The sequence below is a fragment of the Strongylocentrotus purpuratus genome, unplaced genomic scaffold (assembly GCF_000002235.5).
Source record: "Strongylocentrotus purpuratus isolate Spur 01 unplaced genomic scaffold, Spur_5.0 spur5_scaffold_7, whole genome shotgun sequence".
Lineage (NCBI taxonomy): Eukaryota > Metazoa > Echinodermata > Echinoidea > Camarodonta > Strongylocentrotidae > Strongylocentrotus > Strongylocentrotus purpuratus.
Genome location: NW_022145613.1, coordinates 2890848 through 2900731, shown reverse-complemented (window position 1 = coordinate 2900731; position 9884 = coordinate 2890848). Strand labels below are relative to the sequence as shown.

The 9884-nt window shown below is 37.5% G+C and overlaps 1 protein-coding gene across 1 annotated transcript; it reads left to right on the top strand.

Annotated features, from left to right (window-relative positions):
• The first annotated feature begins 4130 nt into the window (after positions 1–4130).
• Positions 4131–5956, top strand: LOC105436703. Its single transcript, XM_011662527.2, has 2 exons — positions 4131–4712; positions 5081–5956. Exons 1-2 carry the CDS (start codon positions 4131–4133, stop codon positions 5702–5704), a joined length of 1206 nt encoding a protein of 401 aa, XP_011660829.2. The 3' UTR covers positions 5705–5956.
• Positions 5957–9884: the final 3928 nt, after the last annotated feature.

Genomic DNA, 9884 nt, shown 5'->3' with positions numbered 1-9884 from the left:
GGGATTACCGACTTGGCGAGTTGCTGCTTGGAACCCAGCATAACAAACTGAGATTTGTCGTCATTGAGCTTCAAGTAATTCTCCTTCATCCAATTCCTAATGTCACTTATACAGGCTTCAACACGAGCAATCCAGGCATCAACTTCCCCTTGTGTGGGAGAACACGAAAAGTATATCTGCGTGTCATCAGCATACATATGGTGCTTGAGATTATGCCTCTTGATGATATCATGAAGGGGAAGAGTGTAAATGTTGAAGAGTTGTGGCCCAAGTACCGATCCCTGGGGCACAGAGAAGCCAAGATGAACTGTCTTAGAGACAGCACTGCGTACACAAACCCTTTGCGATCTGTTTGAGAGATAAGATGTTAACCACTGGTGAGCCTGTCCACCAATGCCCATAGACTGAAGTCTCTCTAGGAGTATAACATGGTCGACCGTGTCAAATGCACTACTCAGATCGAGCAGAATTAGCCCAGTTACTTTTCCACTATCCATTTCGGTGAGGATATCATTTTGCACTCGTAAGAGGGCAGTTTCAACACTGTGTTTTTCTCTGTAGGCTGATTGGAAGTTGTCTTGAAGGTTATTGTCATTCAAGAAGGACTGAAGACGAGCGGATACTATGCGTTCGATAACCTTCGATAGGAAGCTTAGATTTGCCACAGGTCGATAACTTGCAAAGTCTTGTCTGTCAAGATTCGGTTTTTTCAAGAGAGGCTTCACGAGAGCCTGTTGCATTGAGGCTGGAAAGCTTGCACATCGAAGAGACTTATTAACAAAGTCTGTAATATATGGTGCAAAGTCGTCAATGCATTCTTTTAGAAGAGCAGTAGAAATTGGATCTAACTCACATGATGATGTTGGAGAATTCATGACAACCCTCTTGATCTCACTAATAGAAGTTTTAGCGAAATCAGTCAAAACTGGAACAGGTGATAACTCACAATGCTGTACACACTGTCCTGACGAAAGCTCGGCATCAATGTCATCACGGATCTTGGTGACCTTGTTGAAGAAATAATGACAGAAGTTATCAGCCAGTATTTGGTCAGAAGAAGCATCCGGAAGAACAGTTTCCTTCTTTCGGAGCAGCAGAGCGTCTACAACAGTGAAGAGACGTCTTTGGTTTCCTTCGCATTCTGCAACACACTCTGAATAGTATTCAGTTTTTGCCTTTTCAATTTCTTGGGAAACAACCTGACGCTGTGTCACATATGATTTGCGGTCTTCTTCACTTCTAGTACTCCTCCACTTGCGCTCAAGGCGTCTTCTAAGGCAATTAGCAGCATGGATTTTCTCAGTCATCCATGGACTCGAAGGTTTGATGATAACACTTCTAGTCTTTTTAGGTGCTAGCTTATCAAGAAGACTAGTGAGAGAGAGAGATCATATCTTTCGACAGACGAAGAGATGCTGCTATCCTCAATGTCAATTTCTGACAAAGATTCATGGACTCCAGATCGGAATTGTTCTCTGTTCATTGATCGTAGAGGGCGAGTTGTGACAGTCCTGCGAGAAGTAGACGGCTTTCTTAAATCAAGGTTACATTGGACAGCGTGGTGATCAGATACTCCAAGGATAACAGATACATCAGAAACAAGAGTGGCTGAATCCCGAGTAATAAGCAAATCAAGTGTATGGCCATGTAGATGAGTCCCTTCTCGTTCAAGCTGCTTCATTCCGTAGGATGAAAGTATGTTAAAAAACTGCCTTGCCCGTACGTCATTGAAATCGTCGACCCATACATTGAAGTCCCCTGTCAGGACAACTTCGGAGGGATCAAGAACAAATGAGTCAAGTAGGGTAGCAAACTCTTCAAGGAACAGACTATAAGGTATTCGCTGGCCTTGCTCTTTCACTATATCTGGGCGATAAATGACAAGGAGAATAAGTGAACGGGACTGGCATGAAACTCGAGCTTGATAAGCTTCAAATGACATGAAATGTTGTACAGCTTCTGACTTGACCGACAGTGAAGATTTGAACAACAGTCCGACACCACCTCCTCCTTTTCCTTGTCGATCCTTATGATTAAAGGTATATCCCTCAGGTATACAGTTTCCATAAATAAAATCATCGTCATCCTTCAACCATGTCTCGGTCAACGCCAGGATGTCAAAATCATTATCAAGTACAAATTCAACGATATCGGTAGTCTTATTCCTTACTGATCTAGCGTTCAATGTACACATCTTTGCCGAGAGTTTAGTAGGTACTACTGATATTAAGTTTCTAAAGTCAGAAACACGACATGAAGAATGATGTACACGATGTCCACGATGAGTTGGTTTCACTGAACATATGCCATAGTCCTGTAATATGTGATAGGTATTCAGTGGTATCCTGAGATCAGCACACTTGGGTTGAAAAGACAAAAGGTCTTTTCTGGTGTAGGTGATTGTAGGCATTGTCACAATAGAAGCTAATAGGATCAGGAGACTCACAACTCACAACTTTCCGATCTATTCCAGATTTAATATCAACTTAGTGGTCAGAATATAAATATGTATTTCGCCTTCACCTTTTCATGGCATCAATTTGTTATACATCGGCAAACATGGGTCCCTTGCAAATGTAAGGGATTCATAAACTGAACTCTGATCGACTGTGTCTTCGAAAGAAACAAACAAACAAATTAGAAAATGGAAATGTCATTAATTAATATAGAGTAGAATAAAATGTAATTAAATATGATATTAATATGCACACATAAAACGGTATTGTTTCTTTTAATTTGTTTGTTATTATTTTGCAGCAACGTGGCAAAGTCACAAATTGGCTCTGATCACCGCACACTAACGTTTTACTAACTGATTATAGTAGCAGACTAGCAGGTAAGGAGTATTATTGCTATCATTCTTATTATTTAAATTAATTTTTTGATGATCAATAAGTCATCTTTTCCTTCCAATGTTTGCATTATAAAGTAACTAAAGCTGCTTATGACCTTGTTTCTCGAATTATTGATAGCACTTAACTTTTCAACCTAAGGATCCACTAAATAAATGCCAAACATTAACCAATAAGCAGTCAGAAGATATGTGTTGCTGTATGAATTCATACAAGATCATTACAGGATATAATTGCTCTCTGGTTCATTCTTTCATAGTATCCGACTTACCACCCACAAAAGTGCCAACAGTGGTTGTTATCGTCACTGTAGCCGGTGCTGTCGCCTTCGTTGGTTTTGTTGCTGTTATTTGGAAGAGGTATGAAGATATTAGAAGGGATTATTAAAGTTTTATTAATGCCTCCGTATTAGTACGTTATGACATATAATTCTGTTTGAAGAGCTAGACATTTGAAAATCTTCATTCCGAAACTGTAAAGAGTGACAATGAGTCCTTTGCTCAATCAACTACATTAATGTCGCGCTTTCATTTGCCAACACGATTACATTATTCTACAGTAAGCATGCATGATGAATGTAGGATTGAAACACTTTAACCATGTTACTCTGTTTATAGGCTACAACTAGGCCTAAAATAAAAACTTGTTGTATTGCCCTTTTGGTGCCAAAACATGTATCGGTCGGTCGAAAAGGGTTTTTTTTTTAAACTTTTTTTTGTCGCCCTCTTTGGGCCGATATTTTTCTGATTTGAATGTGTTTTTTTTCCGCCCTCTTTTGGCTGATATTTCTCAGTTTGTAATGCTTTAATACATGTGTTTAAACGTCATCATTCCATTGATATCCTTTTCACCTCATAATCATCCATGGTTTGCACGAGTGAGAATTTTGGAATAATTTGATTGTATGCATTTATATCCCATTAAAACAAACAAAATACATATTTTTGTATTCATTAATTTCAAGAAATCTAAAAAACGGTTACAATTTTTTTGTTTTTAAAATGCCGACCGTAGATTTTCAGATTTGTTGGTAGGTCACAAAGGGCAATACAACAAGTTTTTCTTTTAGGCTAGTACACTGATTCAAATTTCAATAGTTGAATTATATTATCACTTTTAATCTGTGGCTGACCAAAAATGTCCAATAAAACAGGAAAAATGCCTAACGAAGCAAAGCAACAAATTATTCGGCTTAGAAAAACTAAGATTTGTGGCGAAATATTTTTTTTCTTTTTCATAATCCGTTGCAGGTACACTTTGGAAAAGCAATGCAGCACAATGTGCAGAAGATTCACTAAAAACCCATCCACTGTGGATAATGAACCTACTCCAAGTACCGATGGATTATCGCTCCTGTCCACCATGCTCAATGATGAAACAAAAGTCGAGGAATCTCCTCCCGTTGCCTCTACACAGGTTCACCCGGGGTCACCCGTCCATAACCGACTGGTGGAAAGATCAAGTGAAGACGACATTAATCAAGTAGAGAGTTCCGTTACATCTCCATCACCAGAGGAATCACAGGCAAATGAATACGCAACAGTCAGCGATCTTCGCCAAGAAAATAAAGATTCTTCCAACGAGGCAGCAAGAGACCTCGAAAAATGTGGGACAAGGGCAGATGCTGTTCTCGGAGGATCTGACACCATTGACACATCCACCACGCATCCTCAGCAGTCGATATGCGGTAAATCACACACCATGAAGAACCGTCCACTCCCGCAGTGTCCAATGGGTGGAGCTATCAAGCCTCATGTACCTTCACTCAAGACTCAAACCTTAACGAGTCAGGATCAGCCACGGGATACTGACACCTCACACAGCACCTCAATGCAGTATTTCACGCCATTAAAGATAAAGGTGAGTTTTTGTCATCCGATTGCATTGTGAAAGAAAAGGTGTGGAATGGATCAGAAAAAGTTGATCATGTAGCATGTAAGTATTGGTGTGTACTGCAAATCTCTGGAGGTATCAAAATCATAATAAATTTGGCCCAGTCTTGGTAAAGTAACAAGCACTGTACACAGAAAGATGTATAAGGGACTACACAAATGGTCTCAGGGCTACTAACCTTGATTTCCTAATCTTTCGATGCTCATTACTCAGCCAGTATACATTTTCTACCAAAATTGTTTGGCAAATGACATTTATTTGTAATTTTGAACATTCAGTGTAATTTTCGTTTGATTCTGTGAAAATTCATTTTTTTCATTTTTTTTAAAAACCAGAACTTACCTTTATCTTTAACTGCTGCCCGTGATAAGACGCAAGTGCGTAAGATGGCACCTGGTGGGTCCACGCCATATGTGAAGGCTAGAGGGAAGAAGAATAGAGTTGAACGTAAGCTTGAGGAAGGTTCACTTGAAGCCACTACGGGATCAAGGAAAGGCTCTGCTGGTGACCTTGCACCTCGAGGCGTGATAGATGTGTCATCATCTGCATGCAGCACTGATCACTGTCCCGCAAGTGGGACTAGGTCCACTCTAGGCCGAGATGAAGAGTCCTTGTGTTGCAAAGGTAGGAACGGTATGCAGAATAATTCCAATTCCGTTTCACTTACCAGCTCCTTGCATCAAGAACAACTGTACTCCGATATTGATGAAGAATTTCAGCAAGATAAAGACCAGGCGTCCACAGACATGGCTAGAGGTGCTTATGGATCCAATGGAAGATTCGACGGAAACTTAAAACCAACATCTCCTGTAATCCAACAGGCAATAAATCCGTATAACACATTGGAGCCAACAAACACGGATAAGACTTCAGTTGTGTGTCCAGATTATGAAGATATTGGTAACATGGGTTCAAAAGATAACGGTAATTTAGATTATGATCTCTTAAATTTTAAATGAAGTGCAATTATTTGACTTGGCGTAGACATAAGAATATCACATCAGCAATTTAACGGTGATCAACAATTACTGTAATCATATAGCATCTCCCTTTACAAAAGACGATTCCTTGTCGTCTGTTATAATATGTGAATTGTCCCAAAATTTGTGATGCCCATAATTTTGCCAGAGTAACTACATACATTTTGACTTTTTAGCCTCGGTCACAGATACCATAACGAACTGTTACGAATGCCGTACGAACTATTTTCAGACCATTTCGTAAGATCTTCTTAAGAATGCCGTACGAAACCAGCGTTCGTAGACCGTTCGTAGACCGTTCTAAAGTTCGCAGACTGTTCGATGGTCTTGTCCAAGATTTGTTTCAACTTCGTACGCCTTTTCTCCATAAGGCGGCCGTACGAACGTAGTAATAATATAGTAAGAACCACGCAAGATCTTCGTACATTTCGTGGGGTCGAGAGACAATTCTAGAAGCCTCAAATTCTTACAATGATAGTAAGAACGCCTCACGAACGGAGATTCGTATGGCCTTCGTACAAACGACTCCTGGCGTTCATAAGGTGCTTGTAAGGTGTACAAACAGAGAAATTCATACAAAAGATGCGTTCGTATGAATCTCCCCGTTCGTACGAACTCCAGACTTCGTAGAGATTCGTCCTTCTTACGGAGTTAGTACCAACGCCGTATAATTTTTCGTTTGCTTTTCGTAAGAATTCCTCGAGTTCTATTACGTCAGACTTCCGGCCATCTTACGAGTTTTTGTTCTCACGAAATGGTCGTACGTGTAACTGACGGCATTCTCAATTCATTCGTAAGAAGATCTTTCGATTTTCCTGAATATTTTATCAGGTTGCCAAAAAAACGCTGTATAAATTGTGAACGTACACCTTACGACGTCCATACGAAGGCCATTCGAATCTCCGTTCGTAAGGCATTCTTAAGATCTTGCGTGGTTCTTCCGATGTTCTTATTAAGTTCGTACAGCCGCCTTACGAAGAGAGGGTTTCGTATGAAGTTGCACGAAATCTTGGACAAGACCATCGACCAGTCTGTGAACTTACAAACGGTCTACGAACGGTCTACGAACGCTCGTTTCGTACGGCCTTCTTAAGAAGATCTAATGAAATGGTCTGAAAATCGTTCGTACGGCGTTCGTAGCAGTTCGTAATGCTATTTGGGACCGAGGCTTTTACTTAACTCTCTGCAAATAAATTGACATAAAAATAATGGACACAAGGCGCTGCCTCTTAATCTATCAAAAATTTAATAAGAGTTGTACAGGTATTTTTTCAGCTGTACATGTACCTTATTTCAACATTAGGATTTGCCAAGTACTTGCATGTGTTTTTTGATAAATGTACATCCAGGGTTTATACCTTTACACCATGGGATATGTATTTCTGTATTTAAATGGAATAAATTATACATTAAATATGCAAATTTGTATCAGCATCTTGAGCAAAGTCATGAATTATTGAATGTAAATTCCAGAACTGGAATGCAATTTCTGAATGTGATTCCTACTTTCATTTTTTTTAAAGCGAGGCTTTCTTCATTATGAGTAGCTCTTGATGGTTATCTAAACCTGTCAAATAACTGGTCCTCCAATAATGTACACAATAGTCAAATATTATAATCATGATAATGTTTACAAAGTAACATAAGCATAGGTGTGTAGTTAGGGGAAGCCCCAATACTCTATACTACTATGGTAGTAATAATTCTGTGTATATTTATCAGTTTTAATATTCATATGGTGCATGGTGTACAAATGATGTTTAGCATAATGTATAAAATAGTCGAATATTATAATCATGATAATGTTTACAAAGTAACATAAGCATATGTGTGTAATTAGGGGAAGCCCCAATACTACTATGTTAGTAATAATTTTGTGTATATTTATCAGTTTTAATATTCATATGGTGCATGATGTACAAATGATGTTTAGCATAATGTACAAAATAGTCGAATATTATAATCATGATAATGTTTACAAAGTAACATAAGCATATGTGTGTAATTAGGGGAAGCCCCAATACTACTATGTTAGTAATAATTTTGTGTATATTTATCAGTTTTAATATTCATATGGTGCATGATGTACAAATGATGTTTAGCATAATGTACAAAATAGTCGAATATTATAATCATGATAATGTTTACAAAGTAACATAAGCATATGTGTGTAATTAGGGGAAGCCCCAATACTTTATACTACTATGTTAGTAATAATTGTGTGTATATTTATCAGTTTTACTATTCATATGGTGCATGATGTACAAATGATGTTTAGCATAATGTACAAAATAATCGAATATTATAATCATGATAATGTTTACAAAGTAACATAAGCATATGTGTGTATTTAGAGGAAGTCCCAATTCTTTTAATACAATGGTAGTAAAAATTCTGTGTATATTTATAAATTTTAATATTCATATGGTGCCTGATGTACAAATGATGTTTAGTATAATGTAACAAATAGTCAAATATTATAATCATAATAATGTTTACTGAGTAACATAAGCATATGTGTGTATTTAGGGGAAGCCCCAATACTCTATACTACTATGGTATTTTATTAGGCGTCTATACCAACAGTTTTCACATACTAAATATATACATGTAAACATAAGAGAAAGTTTCTACTCTCGGACTGACTGCACATGAGCGTATTTAACATTGCCTTGTATAAAATGTATTTAGTTGCTGGCTCATGAGCCTTCGGTTGAAACAGACCGTACAACACTTACTAATAAAGTTGAACCTTTCCAACTTCTATATCTACATGTATATATATGTATATATTCAATTAGAGTTTCTTTTCATCTCTTTTTGGTTTCTTATTTTATTTCCAGTTTTCTTGCATGCTCTTTTAGTCTTGGAAATAACTTTTCTATTTTATATTATTTTAATCTCAAACTTATAGCACTCTCCACGTCTCCAGGCTCATTCCTCCGTCAGTTGTACTCAAATATATGTTTATTTATTTGTAGCTCCACCCCATTTCCCAAGTAACACTGTTGAAAAGTGAACTATAAACGCCCCATAAGCGGGTTCTTTTGATGAAAGAATAATTTATATCATAAGCCTTTTCAATAAGGCCACCACATGGTGTCAGCTAAAGCCTTACTCTATAAATAAACATGTCTTAATTGCTCTAAATGTAAGTTATAAATATAAATATATATATATATATATATAAGCAAGTTTAGTGAAACTGCAATTTCTGACAGTGCTCAACTGTAGGAGCAAATGTATATATATATATATATATATATATGTAAAGACTTGTAATCGTACTTGTCATTCATCGTGCGTTGTTTTATTTTTTACTTTAAAGTTAATTAAAGGGCCCATGACATCGAAATACAAGACTGTACTCCTGTTGGTGTGCAGTCCTGCACACATCTCATATTTTGATGTGTAAACTTTTGAATTTTTTTCATAGATTTGTAAATATTTTTTGAAATATTTGTTTTTCAAACTTGCTAAGCTCCACCCCCCAAAACCTTCACATCTCATTCCCCTTGTGAAATCATCTGTCAGTCATCAATGAGCTAACTTGAGAAAGTGGTATGTATCTTTGCCGAAGTCGACCACCTGTTACAATACGTAATACAATAGCAACTTACAAGTTGCTATATCACACATGCTGGAGCATCACCAGGAAGACAATGATGATGTATTGTACATATGTATGGAAGCATGCAATTCTATTATGAAAGTGTGGTAAGCTGGGACATTACATACCATTGTCTATTCTAGAATATTTATTTAGTCTGACATGTCTGACGCTCATGGCGCTAGCTCAGCAATAGTTCTCTTTGATACAAGTAAAGTAAACAGTTTTGCAATATTCATTTATATAACCCATTTCAATCCTTCAGCTCTATATCATACAATAGGAGAATACTTCAGAATTGTGTTTCTATATTTCCTTATAGCAGTGTGCATTGGTTCATCATCATGATCACCATAACATCCACGATTGGCTTTTCGCACTGGAGGCTTAGTGAACATTGAAATAAAATCCTGTGTGAAATATTGGCCTCATCGCATTCTTGCCTCTGGAACCTGGGTTCTGTGGGGGCTCTATTCTAGTTTACTCACAATATTGCTTCATTGTATATTGGAAGTGTGTTTAAACTTGCAGTATTTCTTTATATTCTAA